The sequence below is a fragment of the Clytia hemisphaerica genome, unplaced genomic scaffold (assembly GCF_902728285.1).
Source record: "Clytia hemisphaerica strain Z4C2 unplaced genomic scaffold, Clytia hemisphaerica genome assembly, whole genome shotgun sequence".
NCBI classification, from domain to species: Eukaryota; Metazoa; Cnidaria; class Hydrozoa; order Leptothecata; family Clytiidae; genus Clytia; species Clytia hemisphaerica.
In genome coordinates this window covers 235,788-256,163 of record NW_027104426.1, presented here as the reverse complement: position 1 = coordinate 256,163, position 20,376 = coordinate 235,788, and the positions used below count along the sequence as shown (strand labels likewise).

The window sequence follows — 20,376 nt, the reverse complement described above, 5'->3', positions numbered from 1 at the left end:
AATTTTAATTTCATTTTAATTTTGATTTTAATTTTGATTTCATTTTTAATTTGATTTAATTATAATTTTAATTTTGATTTCAATTTTATTTTCATTTTGATTTTGACTTTGATATTAATTTCAATTTAATTTTGGTTTTAAATTCATTTTCAAATGTTTTTTTTATATTTTTCACTATTGCATTCCTAGGCCACCATAGAGATGAGACCAATTAATAAAAAATCATAACATTCAGTTAGAAAAATTAAGAAAAAGTCTCGAAGAAAAGTCTGTAGCAAAAATAATATTTTTATAAGAAAATGCTAAGTGTCTTATGTATGAAACCAAATTGTAAAACTATTTTTAACAAAACTAAATTCTTAATAATATAGCAAAAATATTAACAACCTTTACAAAGATGTGTGGATCTTTTACCAAAATATATTAAAATAATTTACCAACTATCAAAAGAAACTAAACTCAGTGCTCCGATATCAAAGGGCCGCCAAAAAGTGCCCCAAATTTGGAGTAACCTGAAATTCACTCAAAAACAATTTCATACGATCCCACACAAAAACTTTTTATATTTTTCAACATTTTTTCCAAAATGAGAAAGTTGTTATTTCTCCTGGAATCAAACCTCTGTGTCAAAACGCTAGTTAAAAAATATCAGGAGATGGATAAAAATTAATCCAAAAGAGAATTTATTTAAATTTATAAGTAGAAAGTAACATAGCTGAAGGGGTTATTCGGATAAAAATGTGAATTTAGAACAGCAATCTTCTCCATGACCATAGCTTAGTAAAACCTCAGGCAATTGATGCCCCATCTAATCGTTTTGATCAAAAATCCCAATTTGCTTCCGACAAATGTCAAATATTTTGAATAAAATGTCTAAATAATCTTTAGTTTAGACCAGAATTTGTAAAGAGAACAGGCCCGGCGGAACAACCGTAAAAGTAGGGAGGCTGAAGGCTCAAAATGAGATAAAATTCGCTAGGAATTTGAGAAAAACTCATTTGCTCAAAGTTGGAAGGCTCCCCAGTCTCCCCGCTTCGGCCGGACCTGAGAAACTTGACGGTTTGTTTATTTTTAAAATCCTTCACAAGAGAAGAAATCTGAATAACGGTGATATGATAACTTCTCATAAACAAAAAACCGTTCTGTGCATGTATCTCTCAAGATTGTCAATAACACCAAAACGTTGGTCTAACGTCGTCGATATTTCACGAGATACCTCGGGTAAAATTGATCTCGTTCGAAAATGACAAATATGGATGGGTTATGTTTCATATCAACACAGCTATCGTAAAGAATGTTTCTGGTTCGTTCTGGTGGTCTATCGTATGTTGAATTGCCCTGGTAGAGGAAATTAGATTGAAAAGTTTTGAGTGGACATTGGTTGAGATCTTAATTTAAAGTTGAGCGCCTTGAAATAAAATAGGTGGTCACTCAAACTCTAAAATCCTTATAAGAATTTTGGTCGAAAAGGAAAAGAAGATTTTCCATAAGGGTTAAATCGACGCCTTTCTGAGGCTAAGTGCACTAATTATGAAAACAGAGCCTATGACTGTGTACGTATAATGGCAGGTTTCTTCATTTCTCGATGCAAAAAAACAAAACAATGATAAATAACTTTCTATTATTACATCAGCCTGGATCTTAAATAAGACAGCTTATAAATAAACTTACAGTTGTCGAATGACCAACCAACACATCAGCTAAGAACATGCTTAAAACTCCATCGTTGCCAGCTTTACAATACGTATCACTATAAGACGCATCACGTGCAAAATAACTTCCCTTCCCATACGCATGCGTACGAACCATCCGCCAATCAAAATTCTGAACGAAAATTTTCTCCACGATATCCGAGCTGGTTCCATGCCAGAGTTGTCTTTCGTTGACATTTTGTTGACCACTTAATTCTTTCATTGATTGCTTCTTTCTAAAATTTGGATTAAATAGTAATAAGTTTCATGGTAAATAGCCAAAAACCAGTTGAGTTTATGGTTTATGATAGCAAACCCTTAAAATTTCAAAGTTAATGAAATTAATCCACCTGAAATTTTGATAGATTGATCTATGAGCCCTGAAAATCTTTAACAGACGAAGGTGGACGATATATCGTAAAACTTTCTAATTTGTAGAAGTATATGGTCGTTTAAACCACTTATACTTCTGGGCCAAATTTTAGAGAAAAATATTTAAAGGAAGCTCCCCACCAGAATGAAGCACCGAACTTCCTAGCATTAACAAAAGACCATGTCTTCAAGCAACCATATCTCAAAACTAAGTCTTCCCAATAGTTATTTAGCGTACCGTTGAAAGAACATACAAATTTTAAGTTATTTAAGCCAAAAGGAGTCGCAATTTTACAAATTTAAGAAGAAACTACTTACACCAAATATTGACGATATAATTGCTTGTTACACACTTCCTCGATTGATATAATGCGACGTCTCAGTGTCTTTTCAAAGAGTTTTGTAATGTTGTCGTGTGTTGCCTTACTGACTTTGATCAGAATATAACCTGTTAAAGGCACATTGTTCCAGTGTGCAGGGAAATCTGCGAATGCCGAATTGGTGTTTGGTGGGTTTGCAGCGATCGCACTATTAGTAAATAGATGAATTCAACAATGATTAAATGTTCTCTTTTCTCTTTTCTAGTAAGTGCTGCAGGCAATTCGTATGACATATGAGAGTTTGAAGGTCTTTTTTGGAACTTATTGACAGCAAATTTAAGGGCTACTTAGACAATATATTGACGAAAATATTCAACAATATGTTATAGCTCACATCATATTGTTGGAATATTGTAAATTCAGTTGATAATATATTGCGGACAGCTTTTCAATATATTGCTAGCAAACGAACGAACGAACGAACGAACGAACGAACGAACGAACGAACGAACGAACGAACGAACGAACGAACGAACGAACGAACGAACGAACGAACGAACGAACGAACGAACGAACGAACGACATATTTTGGGTAAAGAATAAAATAACTTACACTGCTTCCTCTTGAAGAGGGATGATACGCCTTTCTATGTTACGCTGGTTATCGGTGTCCAGATTAATTTGAACCATGTCATCAAAATAGAGGGTGTATTTCTGAGAATTAATGGAAAATTCCATGTATTCTTGTCCACCCTTCTTTATATAATTTTGATAATTTGCTTCGATGATGTTTGACGTTAACTGAAAAAATAACAAGAGAAGAATTGCAAGGCAAAACCTTATAATGAGCTTCCCCTCTGCATATTATTCTCTTTATAGATGATTCCCATAGGCTTAAAAGAATCAGTAGAAAGTGATGTTACGAGGTGGTAATTTCATGTGTCTGGGGGTCCACTGATGGTTCTCTAGAGGATGAAATTTATTATACTGAGGAAACTGAAAATGTTTTTCCTCCACTCTGAGGAAGCGCCCAAATTCTTCCACATATGTACTAAAATAGTTTGGTCCTTGAATAAGAATCTTCTTATATTTATGATTTTCTTGAAGATCCCATTATAAAAAATAACCAATGAAATCATTTTTGTGATGATGAAGCTGTGATTGGTCACTTACCCCGTTCACGTTGTATTCTGTCCAATCATCATCAAACCAATACCACTCAAAACGTTCTTCTTTAGTGACATTCCCATAAGGATTCTTGCTCGCTTTATTGCAAATCTTGCAGAGTTGATTGTGATCCTTTGTGGCTGGCTTTCCACAGAATTTACATTTTGGACCAACTTGGTATTGGGGATCTCTCAAACCAACCATTGGATCATCGTCGGAATCGTCGTTAGGCTGGTATTGATAGAATGGTATGTCCGGAACGGCATTAGCGTCTTCATCCTCAGAATCAGAGCCTACAAAAGCTGCTGCTGCTGCTGCTGCTGCTGCTGCTGCTGCAGGCTGTGCTTGTTGTTGACCCAAATTTTGCATAGCATCTCTTTGCTCTTGAATACAATCCTTACACAAAAAATCATCCTCGTGTTGAACCAACTTCAAACATTTACGATCAGGGTTATTGCATTTTGGTAAATTAGCCTGCTTCTTTACTAGAGCTCTTCGAGCACTTAGAAAGGCAGCCATATCGTGTGTACGACGGTTCCGCCTCGGTGAAAGATCGGATTGACTTCCAAAAGCAGTATTCTTGGACATCACATTGATTGTATGTTTTTTGATTTGATTTAGCATAGCGGCCTTCACTAGATTCTGTGCATCTTTAGGTGTATCAGTACCCACAGTAACTGTTTCAATATTTCCCATTGCTAATGGCTGATTTGCGTTACCAACAGGTGGCCCTCCTTGAGCCTCCTGGATCAAATTTCCTTGTGCCAAAACACAGACTTGACAAGTTCCTAGTTCCGAAGAACCATCAGCAGGGTTTTTCCTACAATTCCAACACAACTGATCAGCTCTTTGTTGATTTTGTTGTTGTTTCTGGTCCTGTTCCTCCTGCTCCTTTCTCATTTCATCATTACATACTTCACAAAGTCCAAAATCATTTTCAACGTAAAAATCCCTTAAACATTGATGGCAACTCCCTTTAAACTTTTTCTGGCTGGCTCCATTTGGGTGAGGAGGGCTGCTATCTAGAGGATCAACGTATTTGTGCTCATAAGCCTCAGCGAAACAGTCGCCGCATAAGTTATAGTAAGAGTCATTTGCAGTTTTCAGTTGACAATTTTTACACAAATTTATCGTATTATCTGGTTGATCATCAACAGAGTTTGGTGGTAATTGTTTTTGTTGTTTTGCTTGTTGGACACTGCTTGTGCTCGGTCTGACTGGAGAATTGGCAAATCTCTTTTTCTTACTTTTTGTTATTTGTTGATATTGCTGATGACACTTAGCACACATTCCTTTTAAGTCTACCTCTGCAAAATTATTACAAACTCCAACGTTGTTTCGGATGCATAATCGTGGCAGTGGTTGCTGATAGATTTGAGCAGGTTTTGCTGGTTGGATTGGTGGTGTTGGAATAGGAGAGGGTTTAGACTCTTGTTTTTTTAATTGTTGCTGCAGTACTTGTATTTGGTCTATAATCTGCTGATGTTGGTCAATAGGTGTTGGTTGGGGAGGTTGTTGGGTTGGCAATTGTGGTTGTACACTTGGCTGATTTATCGCTTGGGTTTGGTGAACAATTTGTTGATTTGCTACTGGAAATGTTGGAGGTTGTTGTTTAATCAGTTGGCTTGTCCCATTTTGAGCATTTTCTTGATTCTGTGCTGTAATAGTCGGTTGGAAAAGCTGTTGAGTAGTCATTTTACGTTGCTGAAGATCTGGCTGTTGATTCTGTGCTGGCATTATAGACATTGGTGGTATGGATTGCGGTTGGCTTAAAATTTGATTTGGAATTTGTTGAAAAGATTGTTGTGTCAATGAAAACGGTTGGAGATTAGGGATTGGTTGTTGTGGCTGAATGGCTTGTTGTGGCTGAATGGCTTGTTGTGGCTGAATGGCTTGTTGAGGTTGAATGACTGGCTGAGGCTGAAATATTTGCTGAGGTTGAATGGCTTGTCGAGTCTGAAATGCTGGTTGAGGTTGCAAGGTTGATGGCGGTTTCCCTCCATCAGTTACCAAAGTTGATTGAATATTTGGATGTTGTTGTTGGGTTGGTTGAGTTGGTGTGTATTGCTGGTATTGTATTTGTAAGGGAGACAGATTTTCGAATGTTGGCTGAGGGTTCCTTTGTTTCTGTTCCAGAGATGGTGGTCCTTGCTGTGTTGATTGTCCTCGGTATGTTTCATACTGTAACGATTGGCTTCTGCGGTATGCCTGTAAAGCGGTGTTTATTGATGGTTTCTGTTCCAGCGGCTTCACCATGGTGCTGGGAGTTGACTTAACGGTTTGGTTGCCTTGAATGGCTTGCAAAGCAGGGTTTATAGACTGATTTTGCGATTGATTAGTATCTTGCTGTAAGAGATTTTTTGTGTTCTCATCATTTTCAGCATATTTTTTCACTGTATCTAGGAGAGACCACAACAGATCAAGGGAATGTTCATTTGGTGCTTTGAAGCTTAATCTGGCTGCAGTCATTGATGATCCTGGATTTACATGTGGTACTGTGATGAGATCTAAATGTCTCTGAAGTATGTGGATAGGTCTTTGAAGTTCAGATGATAATAAAAACCGTACTGGAATGTTCGAAAGATTTTTACGAGCCAGCGGTACACAATGTTGTGCGTTTGGAAACGATTTCAAACTATGAATATTCAAATCTGCATTTTCTGCACTAAGAAGTGGTATAAAACGATTCGAGTCGTAACCAATAACAATGGGCGATTTAATACAAGTCTCTATGGACCTCGTGAAAGGTAAATATACTCCTTCATAACGTATTGAATTAGCAATGTCTTGTTCATTAGAGTGTAATTGACTCGTGTAAACTATGATTGGTCGTCCAACAATGTTTGATAATATAAAAATATGAAGCGCGTCAAGTTGAAAATATTTTTGTGTGTTCGGATCTCGTTTCCGGTGTTGAGAATTTTTCATATAAAATTCCCATGAGCGATCAAACTCGTCATCAAAAGCCGTTTTATTTGTATTTTGTAAAGCGTTCAATATTTGCTGACGGTCACTCAACCAACGAACATAGATTTCACCTAAAAGAATAAATGAATTGCAATCATGGCCAACTGGGGAAGCTTTTTCGAAATAAACTAGAAAATCAGCATTTCCTTAGTAAATGCAGCTGACAGCAAGCATTCTGCAAAGAAAACAGGAGATAGTAATAAAGTTGTAAAACGGAGGTGTTGGTAACAATGTCTGACAATATCAAACTTTTAAAGATATTAATTGTGCAGTCTGTTTGAGTTCAGGGGGGGGGTACATGAAAAGTGTACCACCCTTTTTTAGTACATGGTACTAGTTTTTCTGGATTTTTTTTAGGAGACCACCCATTTTACTACCATGTAGTAACTATTACCACCAATTCGAATCCTTATACCACCCTTTAGTACCTTTAGTAGATATCACCGCCCATCCATATAAATCCTATACCACCCTTTTAGTAACCTGTATTAGTTATCACCACCCATTTCAATCCTCATAACACCTTTTTAATACCCTGTAGTGGCTACCATCACCTATTTTGAATCTTTACAACACCCTTTTAATACGCTGCAGGAAACTAACCACACCTGTACCATTTACTTTGTCTTTATTTTAACACAATTAACCATTCTTTCTGGTTCTTTTGTAAAAGTACTGAAAAGCAGTAACAAATACAGTCATTGATACTAACCATGATTTTTTTCTAAAATTTTGGGATAGAAAAGCTTTCGTTGGCTCCTTGAACCTACTTAAACCTATTGAAAAGTGAAAACAGAGAACCGAAAGATTTCTTACTAAAGTATAAGGGGAATTGGGAAGGATCAAAGAGAATAGTAAGTTATTGTAAGTTGGGGCGCAACTCCCTAGCTAGGCAGTTTACTATGCAATGAACAGAGTTTGAAAGAAGTTTCGTTAAATATCAATATAGAGTTTTTTGAGTTACACAGATGATTTCGTTTGTTTACAGGTCTAAATCTAATCTCAATTTCCCAAGCGCATTTACCATTCTCTTGTCTTTTCACATTTGTTAATGACTTCAAAAACTCATTAAAAGTGTGTATTCTAGGCCTTATGCCTGCAATTCCTGGCAGCCATTTCATCTTAACTGCCCAAATCATTTGTTGAGTTAATGACTATTTTAAGTTTTGAATAAGTGAGTCCTTCAATAACATTAAACGTTACGGCAAAATCATCTGTATCAAAGGCTACAACAATGGGAATTAAGAACTAAAATAAACTAGTTTCCTCTTTGTTTTTCACAGTTTGTCCAGGTTTGTTTTGACCCTCAATACTCTCCACTTCTTTGGCTACCATTATGAAAAACAATAACAAAAATACACACAGCACCGATTTATGTAAAGATTCGAAATTTGAATATTTCAATTTCAAACATTCAAAATTGAAATTTCTAAACATAACAAAAAGAAAGAAGGAGAAAAATAAACAAAGAAAGAAAGAAGAAAGAAAGATTTTAGTTATGGTACATGCAGTGCAGTGCAGTACCATAATACAACTGGCAGTTTTTCGATTTGGTTTGATCAAATCTAGCTGAATATACTACATTGTACTATCCTTTAAAATTAAATTTTACTTTGGTACCACCCAATTTACTACATGGTAGTAATTTTTTCTGGAATTTTTTTTAGGGGACCACCCTTTTTACTACCATGTACTAAATGGAAATAACTTCGAAAAACCACCACCCCACCGGCCATGGGTCACTACACTGAACATGTACCCGCCCCCCTGTTGAGTTCGAAATTGCAGGCAAAGACGTTATTCTCTCAGTTCGTCTGAAATTTTGACAAGAGATGACAAAGTTTTCAAAATATATCATCAATTCACCATTGAAAGCTTTCTAGGAATAATATAATAGAGTACTTTAAAGCAATCCCCGAAAGAAAATCAAGGTCAACAACTTCAAAATATGAATTTGATGGAAAATTTTTTTATGTCAAAAAAAGATAAATATTTCTTGAATTAAAAATTACTAATAGTCTTAATAATCAGAAAACGTAGAAATTAAATGATAAATCAGTTACCCTGTTTGTTTTCCTTTTCCATGTTCATCAATTGGTGTATCAACTGTCGGAGAACTTGTGTTTTATCTTGTAATCCAAAGATATACATAGAGACTGAATGAGCCAGTGAGTTGCCATCATCTTCCACATACATTGGGAGAAGAGCTCTGATATTTTGGTTCCAATTAATGGCTCCTTTCCTCTCCAGGTTTTGAAGGATTGGGATTTCACAGACATATTTGATGACTTTGTTATCATAACCTATCGATAATACCATTGAAGATTTTGTGAGCTCGCGCTCCAATAATGGTTTCTTATTCTTGCAAGCATTGAATGCCAAAACAACAAGATCAAGCACTTTTCTGTGAGCCTCTTCATTGCTCTCTGCAAAGGTCTTTTTACGATTATTCATTAGGTATTTTATTTGACATCTAAGTAAAAAAAATAGATATTTGAAGAGTGATTAAAAGAGTTATACAATGTACCTGGACCACAGTGTAAATCTAGAGCGTTCTATCATAGTGTGCAAGGTTGTAGGTTTAATTCCTGGCTGTGTCATATGAGACAAAGTTAAGGGAAGGATCTAGGGGAGATCAAGAGTGGCACCCTCCTCTACCTTTGGGTAAGACTTTGAGCGGTGTCTGACGTTGCAAGACTTACTAACTAGATTCAAAATCTAAGAAAAATACTTGTAGTCAGTTAGTCACACTAGAAAATCAAGCTCAGATGATCAGAAAATCCAAAAAAACAGCATCAATTATTAGTCAGGTAGAATCAGTTGAAATTTCGCCACACCCCGGACAAAATTGCCATCAAGCTGAAAATTGATTAATACTTGTATATTTGAAAAAAAGATTTTTCGGACATAATTTCCGGACATGTCCGGTTTTAAACTGTCCGAAAAAATGGTTTCCCCTGTCCAGATTGATGGGGCTTTTTTTTGGTAACTCAGTATACCCTAAAGAACATCTCTGTGCCAATTTTCAGCTTGATGGCAATTTTGTCCAGGTCTCAGGCTAATTCTACCTGACTATATCTACAGGATGTATTTGCAACAACAAGGATGAGAGTTACCTCAATCAAGGTTAAAGATCCCAAGACAATTAATTAAAACTAGAAAAACTTAAAATGAAACAAAATGACCGATTGCTAACATGCAGCAGCCAGCTAATCAACCAACCAAAATTTGTTATTTAATTCCTGAGATAGCGCTTCAATTCGTTAGGCCTGGATTACATGTTAAAATAAAATAATTCCGCACATGTAAATTGGTCAGTGTTTGAGATCTGACAAAATTTCCAGGAAATAGCCTTTCCGGTGGTGCACGAATCTAGGTGGGTGTCTTCTCCAGCGTAGATTTTTTTCTTGGGAAGTTACTCTCTTCAAATTAGTGTTTAAGGATGACTTGGTTCCAATTTTTTCATCTATTGCTCAAAATTTAGGTAATTTCTCAAAGGAGTTTTTGAAAATATTAATTTCATTTAAAAAGCGCTGGTTTATTTTTTCACGAATCCTATAAGAATTTTTGCGGCACATTTTTTTGCTTACAAGTCAAGTAAACGATATAGCACTTTTGCAACATTAATCTTTGATATGCATTTTGGCGGGATACTAGTGTGACTAACTGGTAGTAAAGAAGTGTATTTGTTTTGCTTTTTTCATTTAAAGTGACTAGATCATTTGAGTGTTGTCTGCAAACAATGCCAAAATAGAACAGTGTCTAGGTTGAACTTCAATATTCCTTGGTTAGAAAAAACTATACCTGTTTTCTTTCCTCTTTACATAATCAACAATTCATCAACATTGACAAATTCCATACATTTCCTCATCAGAAACTTTTAAATTATCTGCCATTATGGCTTTCTTGAAGCTGTTCCAAAATTAACCAATCGAGTTATGTATCGGAATTCATATGGGATTTCTTTTTAGAGATTTGTGAAATAGCTAAGTTAGAAAAGAAGCTTTTCTTGAGGGTTTTTCGAAACGCTGAAAAACTCTAATTTCGAGCTTCCTTAACCCTTTAAGTGCCACGGTAATTTTTTTCTAAGTTTTTTAAAGAAAATCACTAGCTCAAACTTTAAAGGCTTATATCTCGGGATCTAGAAGGAGTTAGATAGCTCGTTGGATAGCTTAGAGTCTCTTCTTTCTTTTAGGCGCCTTTCTTTTTGGCCCGCTGCGCGGACCTGCCTGAATGATAAAAAGGTGGCCAATTGTAAAACTTCAAACTAATTTGCTGGAAGACAGAATCGAGTGACACAGGGCCAAATTTGGAGGTCCTTGGATCACTCGTTGACCAAAAATGGTCAAAAAACGGTCAAAATCTTAAAAAGTGGATTTTTGACAAATTTTTGCATTTTTTTGACTTTTTGGCTTGAAACCTCGCTGGAAAGACTCATTTTTGATTTTTTTTTGCTTGATTATGAAACCCAATTCAATTCCTACAAGTTAGACCAAAAATGACGATTTCTAACTCAAACTGGACATTACAAGAGGGCTTCGCCCTCCTGCATAGCCCATATCTGATATATACGACATTGGTACTTAAAGGGTTAAGGTTAAGAGGTTGCGGTATGGTATTTGGGTTAGCAAGGCAAAAATTGCTGAAAAGCTGGTAAAATCATAATCTTTGAATATCAAAGTTCCACCTACACTTTAGAATGAAAGATGTGTTGCTATCAATAAACCATAAGTTTGTTTATTGTCGACATCCCTCTTCTAAATTCAACACCTTCTTTAGATAGGAATAATGGGAAGGACGGAATCACTGATTGAAACTAATTTTCTTTGCTTAGCGATCAAAGAGGAATAAATCTTTTGTCTATCAGTGATTCTGACCTTCTTATTATTCCTATTTCTAATAAAGGATATATATCATTGGGGGATATCGACCACAGTATGGATCATGATGAGGAGCAAAAGCGTTCTCAGCACAAGATTCTTGTGGCATACCTGAAATAACCTCTGTTTTTGAGGACAAGGTTGAGTCTACTGAAACTCTCTGGGTTCGATGAATCAAAAAAGGTCTGATCCATTCGAAAAGTTTACCATTTAATGCCATTTTTTCTGAGTTTATGCAACAAAATGAAAATGGTATGTTCTGGTTTGATGGATATGAACTTGTATGTTCGATAACAATCAGTGTAGACCTAACTCTTCACACAAAAATTACAGGAAACGCATGTTTGGACTTTGTACCCTATGCTGCACTCAAGCACTTAAGCCAAAGTCCAGCAAAGGCGGGACAAAAATCAGTTTTTGAAGTTTGCAAAAAAACGCCACATAGAAGATCTTTCAAATTCAGTATGTAGGTTTTTTTTGCAAAAGTTCTAGGAATGAAAATAATGACAATTGAATACTATCCATTGATGCCCAGCGGCACTATCGTAAAGCTAGAATCGCTTTGTGTACTCTTCGCTTGAGAAAATGATTGACAGATTGAACTTGAAGTTTTTCACCCGCGCAGGAGTTCGCGGAGCGTTCTCGGTTCAATCCTCGGACCGCGTTAAAAATGGTAGACTGAGCTGTGATAGATCATTTCGATGGAAGTTGTTGGAATGTTTTCTAAATCTCCAAATAGAAAAAAGAGACAATGAGGAAAAACTAAAAGAAACATTGTAAACAAATCAAAAAGAAAAAAAAAAGAAACAAATGTCTTGCACCTTATATATACGTGATTTAGCGGAAGAAGGTGCTTGTTGATGTAACACTGTCAACAAAGAGGACGATTATAAGATTCAAGATTGAAGATTCAAGACCTCACTTCTTTGCAAGCGTTCAATGCAGTGTTTTAAAGAAAGGAATTGAAGTCCTGAAAAGTGTTTATAATCAGGCAATTACTTATCTTTTGAGGACATTTTTGGTTCAATTTAATCAGTAAATTTGAGAGAATCACACAACAATATCAATCAATGTACGATGATTTCAACAAAGACTCTGCGTGATGGAATTTTCATCTGCTTTTGTTTGATGTGGTGAAGAGTGACAAACTGACAAAAGAAAAAGAAAAGACGATTCTCATTCTGAGGAAACATTTTTGTTTTGGTTTATCTTTAGAGAAGCATTCATACCAACAAAAACAAAACTTAAATAAATTTTGCTTGATAAATGAAGTTTAGAATTTTTTATGGGAAAGGACTTAATTGTGAATATTTGGTGGAAGTTTATCGTGTGTTGAATATAATCACGAGATTTACGTTTGGCTCTTCTCCCATCATCGGACATCGGGAATATCACTGGGAAAAATCTACCTAGCTATATATGGATAACGAGATTTGCGATTAGCTACGTTTCGAGAGATTCTTCTCCCATCATTGGACATTTGATGAATTTCACATGGCTACGTTTCGAGAGATTCTTCTCTCATCATTGGACATTGATGAATTTCACATGGAAAAAAAGCTAGCTAGCTTTATTTTTGAAAACTGTTAAAGAAAAACAAAACAAAATTTGTTTTAGAACAGAGACTGGAAGAAAGGTTCGGTTAGGGAACAACATTTTGGCAATTTGATTGAATTTGGTTGAAGATTGAAATTTCTGGAAAGGTGAATGTTCATGCATGCTTCAAGATAATGTGATGCGAGGAAATATTTTTGGTTTCGTCATGTCATAAGAAGAGATAGTTCATACCACTTTATACTTGCAAAACAAAACTAAGATTACTTTTACGTGATCATATGAAAATATGGTACTTTTATACAAAAAGAGACAATGGTGACCTCTGAAAAAATTACCCTCTTGTGCTTAATTGTAGGTGGTAATTTTGAAATTTTTTGGTAAAAATCATCCAATTAGCATTTTGTAATGACCTCCAATTTATGAAATTTTCCTGATAAAGTACCAAAACCTTCATTTTCCTTGTTTTTTTTGGGAAAATCACCCCAAAATCAGTTAAAAATGATCCCCCCATTTTATGAATTTCCTCTGAGAGTACTGCCCCTACATCTTTCAACCCCTACAAATAAGCATAAAAGAGTACGATTGAATGCAGAGTTTATGAAATGATATATAACAACAATCTCTACCAAAAGAATTATAAACAACACTCCATACGATTGAAAAAGTTGAAAAAGTGTTTTCCTACAGATTGTTGATGATTACTGTTAGTACCTTTAATAATTCTTAAAAACATCTTTGAATGTAAAAAGTACTTTTTTATGAGATTATTCATCTAATTTCTGAATGAGAGCTAAAATTATCTATTTGCACATAAAACACATTATATCAGTACTTCATGGTGTACTCCACTTTTTGGCAATATTTTATTTTTCCATCGTATTGTATTCCCTTGTATTATATGTATTATATAAATAATCTCCTTTATTTTTTAACTTGATCACTATTTTCAAAATATTATCTATTTCTGGTTTTATAATGTAAACATACTCAACATGAAAATTTTTGCTTGATTATCAGCCAATTAATTCGCTACAAAGAAATTCCATGAAAAATGGTTATAAGAATAAATTATCGAATTTTTTTACTATATTTTAAATATTCACGAAATGAAACTGAAGTGTGAAAAGTATTTAATATAATATTATAAATTGTCTTATTTTTCCTTCAAACATTTCTTCAAAACCATTTATTTGCTCTTTTATCCATGGCTTTCTTAAAAACATTTTCTGCAAGAACCATGAATATATAAAAGAATATACATCAAACAAGCAGTTTTGAGCATGATCTGGGGTGTCTGTTTTATCAAAATAAAAGGTCAAACCAAAGAAATATAAGAAATATAATACTCTTATATTTCTTTGCTCAGACTATATTTCCGTTTTATGAACGTTTTGTGGGATATGATTGAAAAGAAGAAACTAGATGTGCGCAATTGCAGTTAGGGAATTTCCCAATGTATACATGAATATCACCACAAACGATTATTACACGTTCAGTCTCTGGTTGTTCAAGCCGGGACAAAAATAAATTGGCCTGCCGCCCTCCTTGCAGCGCATGTTAACCCGCTAAGGCCTATGTTTGGAGTTCATAGGTAATGGGAACTGCAGACGTGCAGGCGCTCATTAACGTCCCTCATGTTGAATGGAAAAGAGGTGACACCGCCAAAACAGGGCAGGTGCAAAATTTACACCCAAAATGTTTGTTCCAAAAATTTTTTTTTGAAAAGAGATTTTTGAACCCCCTCAGAAAAATCCCAGATCCGCCTCTGTTTTTCGTACTGTTATACAACTTTGTGAATCAAACTGGTATTTGGAACTTCGAATTTGTCTAATGAAAATATTTAACAATGGATGATGATAAACCAGGAAAGGTAAATAAAATTAAATTCTACTATTCCTATGATGTTCCTTTAAAGACATGATAGCTAGACTTGTTTGTTCGGGCCGATTCAATAATACTTTTTTGTGGCCCGAGCATGGTCCGAACAGGCCCGAACATGTTCGGGCCATGCCGTGGCGGGTCGTCTCGATATATCCTAACTAAGATGGCGGATAGACCTTTTTTCAAAGAGGCCACCCTGTTGAATAATTATGTAGTCCAGCAGAAAAACAATGATAAAACCATGGCATATATTACAATATGCATGATACAGTAATTATGCATGGCTCTATCATTGTTTTTATGGCTGGACTACATAATTATTCAACAGGACATCCTCTTTGAAAAAAGGTCTATGGAAAGCATAGATCATAGATCTATTAGGGAAAAATGAATAAAAAGAGAAGAGCATCAGAGTAGACAGATTCAACAGTACATTTTCACGTTGTTTCACCATTTTGGTTAAAAAACACAAAACACAAATGACAGGACCCTTCCGACGCACCGGACTTAACGAACACCGGACACGCAAAAGTCCAGAAAGTCAGATGTCCGGTGTCGGAGAGGGATATTTTTTCCCACCGGACAATCAAAACACAGGACATGACCAGTCCGGTGCGTCCGGTGTTTCTTAACTTTTTGTTTCATAAATGTCAGGCGTCCAAAATTCCCTGTATGCAACACCGGACTTATTGCGTCCTGTGTAGCGAAAGGATCCTTTTTGCCACCAGACAGTCCGGTGCGTCGGCAGGGTCCTCAAATGACAAAAGAAATGTAAAAACCAAACCATCAGTTTTTCTTGAGTCGCCATCTCGAACTTTCACTTTCAATCCTAACCTACTAATAAATAACCAATATCATAAAGGAAACTGATGATATTAGCTTTCTTTTTAGTTTCAGCTGATTTAAGACACCACACACAATAGACAGCACCAGCCCTGATATCTATCAAGATCTGACCAGTATCAGAATTTCATTTTTCCAAGAAAAGTTTTTCAATTCGACCAGATTCGACCGAGTCCTTTTTTGCCGGGATAAAACGAGATAAAGCGGGGATAAAGGATCGGAAAATCGGAAAATCCGGAAAAGAGCGACGCCTTTTTTGGGGGGTGGGGGGGGGGTGCGGGCGGGCTGGTACGAGATTTTGGTACTGCGGAAAATAATTGGACCATGTCATAAAGCCAGAATATTTTGACCCTAAACTTTGGAAATCACGACCCTGGCACCCCGGAGAATAAAAAAATGCTTTATTTTTATATCAAAACAAATCTCCGAAAAAAAGGAACTTCCTCTTTGTTGTCGCTTCATTCAAGGGGGTGTCAGAGCTGAGGCATTAATCTATAAAGTCAACGAGGAAGGAAATGCGGGAATACAAGGCTAGCGCACCATACAGATCACAGATCGATTCAAACAATTCTCACTCCGAATCCCAATTCCAAATATTACAATTGATTATGAAACAGAGACTAGGTGTATCAGCTATTTCAATGAGAGACAAGAAAGCAAGTGCGAAGTGTTTCATTCCTCTGAAAAAGAGAAGTCCCTTTCAATGCCAGATTTATGCATCCATTCGAATGCTATACAGGGACAAAAATTGTTTAATTCCCTTACCCAAAGATTTTGGGAATCTTACTAAATGTAAAAATAGACGACTTCAAAAGAAAATTTGATCGTTATTTGCGTACTGTTCCGGATGAACCTCTTGTTTCAGGCTAACAAACCTATCTTTGCTTTGAAACGATGTAAACCCGGGGGGGGGGAGTACTAGGGCAAGATGGGTTATATGGATGCTCCGCTGGTTAGGGTACCTTTTTTAACCTCCACGAGTCCCAGGTAGTAGGGTCGCAAAAACACCAAAAAAATAGAAAAATCAGTCCCTCGTATGTAGGGTGCCTATTTTTGGAGAATTTGGGGAAAAAGTAGAAAATTTGAGAAAATTTTGGAATTTCAGTCCCATTCAGGGTCACTTTTTTCGCAAATTTCGAGTCCCTAGTAGGGTCCATTTTTCGAACCCCAGCGCGAGCACCCCCGTCGGTCGACAGGGGTAGTACCCCCCATCCCCCCGGGTGCAAACCTCGAAGCTCTTGCTATCCCAAAGACAAAGTTTCATACCGTAAATGTCACAATTATATAATTAAGCGCTTTGCTTGGGGACAAGGTGTACTCTTGTGTGCTTAGTTGTAGGAGGAGGTGGAATAAGCAGGGGATGGTACTCCAGATAAAAATCAACAAAATGGGGAGTGCTATCACCTGATTTTGCTAAAAATCCCTAGGAAAATGAAGGTTTTTGGCCAATTTTGGCACTTCGTGGCATAAAGGTCATAAAAGGGGGGTCATTATAAAGTGATATGGGGGTGAATTTTATCCCAAAATTGCAAAATGACTCCCCTACTGTCAACCTCACGGGGCTAAGGTTGAAAATCGTCGGGGATTGTGACCAGTGTGAGAAAAGAACTAATTATGCCTCACAAAGAAACTTGTTGGTGGACGGGATCTTTTCGAGCAAAGTTCGACTTTTTTGGTTATTAAATACAAAGAGATAAGTTTATTACTTTAACAAAATATGAATTACAATCAATTACAATTTAGAAGCCCCAAAGAAATATTATAAAATAAAAGCCTATAATTTTGTCTAGCAGCAGCTTCTCACGTCACAATATGGTCGTTGCATAATGCATAGTACGTAATTAACATTTTCCGTTACCAAGCTTTAGCCATTCCAAAGATTTTCTAAGAACAGTATTCAAAATGCGATTTAAAACTGGAACTCCATGATTAGTCTTTGACGAGGATATTCAAAACACTTTCATTCAAGACTTCGCATGAGCATCCTGTAGTAATGGTCAACGCAGCATGTTGACCCTGCCCCTTGACACGCCCAATATGATGACGTAACTGACGTTTCTTGCAAGCTCCTTCACTGCACAGACATGTGATGTCAGCTCCGTTACCGCATCGGAAATGGACGAAGGATGTCGGGAAAAAGCTAATATGAAAGAAATAGTCAGTAGTAGTAAGGGATTCAGAGCATGAACAAGTGTAAGGTGGAACATCACTTTTGATTTGACCAACAAATCTACAGTTTGATGACTAAAGTAATATACCTTTCGAAATACAGTTGACGCTCTCTAATTGGATCTAAAAGGGGAATTGGATTTTCATCGAATAAAGAAGCTTATCCAACAATAAGGGAGCATCATTTATGAGAGTTTTCTTGACATGGATTTTAAATTTCATTGAATAAGGGAGCCTATCGAATATAGAACGTCGAGTTAGAGAGCGTCAACTGTATCTCATTTAAAGATACGAGCTTTACTAGACATGATTCTTTTCAGATTAATGCTCTCGGCATGCTAGATATTTACCAACCCCAGCCAAAGATCGGAAGTTTTAATACGCCTCAATAGTCATTCTGGTACAAGAATGAAACCCTCTAAAGAAAAGAGACGAAATTTAAATTACTTGGACGATATCAATGTAATAGTGTATCTGCAGGACTTGCACATGTTGATGGTATTTGTATTAGGGTCGACCTCTCCTTTTTCAGTACATCCTTCCTTTTGAACGTTGATGAGATTATTCAAATTTGTTGTTGCTGAAAGTTGAAGTTCATTCAAAACATCTGCTTCGTCGTCGCTCATTTGGCGTTTTGATTGCTCCACCAGATATTCATCTTCGTCGTTGTTGAAGTCTTCTTCCGAATCACCACTTTCTTCGTCATCATTTGCTGTGCATTGTGTTATTGAACCAGTGTTTTGCTTAAAAGAGAAAGTTTGATGCATGTTACATTAAATGCAGAATCTACAGTCGACGCTCTCTAATTCGACTCAGGTAAGTTATGGCATGTCTCAAAAACCTGAAAATTACCATAATTTTTGAAGACCATTATCCCCGGCAGAAAATGAGCAAACCAATGATTTACAACCGAAAGATACCATGGTGAAGTTTCACTGTAGGGGTGTTACCTAATTGTTTACGCGCCCAAAAAGTGTTGACGTCAGCAAAACTTGTTTTTTAAATAACTCCAGTTTGACTAATGGTAAAAACATGAAATTTGGACTGAAGTTGCACATAATTAAAAGGACTATTTTGCAAAAAAAATTTTGAAATTTTGCTGACATCAGCACTTTTTTGAAAAATTTCATATTTCGCTGATTTCTGCTGACAACAGCAATATTTCGAAAAATTCTTTTTTGCAAAATGATCCTTTTAATGATATTGGTCCAATTTTGTTCCAAAACTCTACCGCCACTTTTTTCCCGTAAACCGCCCCGCCGACGCCCGAACCTTTTCCCGCGTTTAACTGACCTTTAAACGGACGATAGCATCTTCTAATTTTGGAGTACTAAAGAGTAAGACGATTGTGATGATTTGACACAGTGTGCTCTAAAGCTCATTTAATCCTTATCCCAAATCTTGGAAAACCCTCTTACGGAGCCACAACTTTAAAGTGAATGCTGCCTTTCGTGCGCAGAGTATTAAGGACCTGCTCAATTGGGGGGCTATGGGTAACATTCCGTCAAACTCTACCACGCGCTGTTTATCTATTCGTCAATTTTGCTACATTTACGGTATTCATCTCAATAAAAGTTATACCTTAAAACTTTCTTTCAGATTCATGACTTGTTGTTGGACTTCTTTAGAATGAGTTTTCGGACAAACAGGTTGGCTGAGCGATGTTATATAATCAGGTTTCTGGTATCGTTGAAGTATCTGTCTGATTCGTCGGTTGGCATTCGCTAAACAAGTAGATGGCGAAACACATCTCGAGGGTGGTCTAGTTCTCCCACCTGTCTCAGATCTTGGTGGGGGCACCCTGCTTGAAACTGGTACCGAGTGGATGATAGTGGTCACACAAATCGTGAAAAAAATCGCAGTTTTCTGAAATGAATGAAATCAGACAAGAGTGAAGTTTAACGATTCAAGGGTTTTTTGCGTCATCGGGGACTAATTGTCAAAGACGGTGATGTTATCGTCCGTTTCAGTGATAGTAAAGGCGGGAAAATATGGTGTTATGGCGTTATGGCGGTAAACGGAAAAAAATCGGCGGGAGAGTTTCGAAGAAACGACTGGCAAACTCTACCGGTTGCAAACTATTTTCCGGAAAAATCCCGTTTTGTGAATTTTCTCCGGCTTTGGGGTTAGTTCTTAGATAGTAGCATAGTCTAAGGATTTTCTTGTCATTATAATACTATCGCTGAGCTTTTCAAAAAATTTATAAACAACATACTTACCATCACGCTCACGATTGACAATCTACAGGTACGTGTTAATCAGTTGGAAATAGATCGGCAAAATGGTTTATTCTTGTTTTGGTACTGACTTTAAAAGAAAAATGGGAAGTTCAGCGCTTACAATACAATAATACCCTATTAACGTGGTAAGATAATGTTGTCATGACTCTTAATTATCATACTTAATTGATTAGTACTTATTGAAAAGATAGAACAAATATTATGAAGCAGGATCATAGTGTGCAACGAAAGTTCAGTATTAGGCCCACACAGTTTTAATTTTGTCAGATTCTATTTTGATGTTAACGAG

General features: G+C 36.4%; 2 protein-coding genes across 2 annotated transcripts; both read right to left on the bottom strand.

Moving 5' to 3' along the window:
• Positions 1-268: 268 nt before the first annotated feature.
• On the bottom strand, positions 269-9,022 carry LOC136820473 (uncharacterized). Its single transcript, XM_067076655.1, has 6 exons — positions 8,581-9,022; positions 3,557-6,588; positions 2,997-3,184; positions 2,382-2,591; positions 1,672-1,927; positions 269-1,338 (listed from the first exon to the last, which is right to left on the bottom strand). The coding sequence occupies exons 1-6, from the start codon at positions 8,969-8,971 to the stop codon at positions 1,189-1,191; spliced, it is 4,227 nt and encodes a 1,408-aa protein (XP_066932756.1). The 5' UTR covers positions 8,972-9,022; the 3' UTR covers positions 269-1,188.
• An 8,340-nt stretch (positions 9,023-17,362) lies between these two features.
• Positions 17,363-20,144, bottom strand: LOC136820460 (uncharacterized). The gene is made up of 4 exons (XM_067076644.1): positions 20,067-20,144; positions 19,429-19,713; positions 18,295-18,590; positions 17,363-17,818 (listed from the first exon to the last, which is right to left on the bottom strand). The coding sequence occupies exons 1-4, from the start codon at positions 20,067-20,069 to the stop codon at positions 17,608-17,610; spliced, it is 795 nt and encodes a 264-aa protein (XP_066932745.1). The 5' UTR covers positions 20,070-20,144; the 3' UTR covers positions 17,363-17,607.
• Between the last annotated feature and the right edge of the window lie 232 nt (positions 20,145-20,376).

What these genes read in the sequence shown, in the direction of transcription:
- LOC136820473 (XM_067076655.1), bottom strand. Translation starts at nt 8,971, where the DNA reads ATGAATAATCGTAAAAAGACCTTTGCAGAGAGCAATGAAGAGGCTCAC. An exon ending in CCTCTTCAAGAGGAAGCAGT is followed by an intron (nt 2,592 to 2,996) that starts GTAAGTTATTTT and finishes ATTTACTAATAG; the next exon opens with TGCGATCGCTGCAAACCCAC. An exon ending in TGGTTGGTCATTCGACAACT is followed by an intron (nt 1,339 to 1,671) that starts GTAAGTTTATTT and finishes TTCCTCTACCAG; the next exon opens with GGCAATTCAACATACGATAG.
- LOC136820460 (XM_067076644.1), bottom strand. An exon ending in ATCTGAAAGAAAGTTTTAAG is followed by an intron (nt 18,591 to 19,428) that starts GTATAACTTTTA and finishes TTCTCTTTTAAG; the next exon opens with CAAAACACTGGTTCAATAAC. An exon ending in ATTACATTGATATCGTCCAA is followed by an intron (nt 17,819 to 18,294) that starts GTAATTTAAATT and finishes CTTTCATATTAG; the next exon opens with CTTTTTCCCGACATCCTTCG.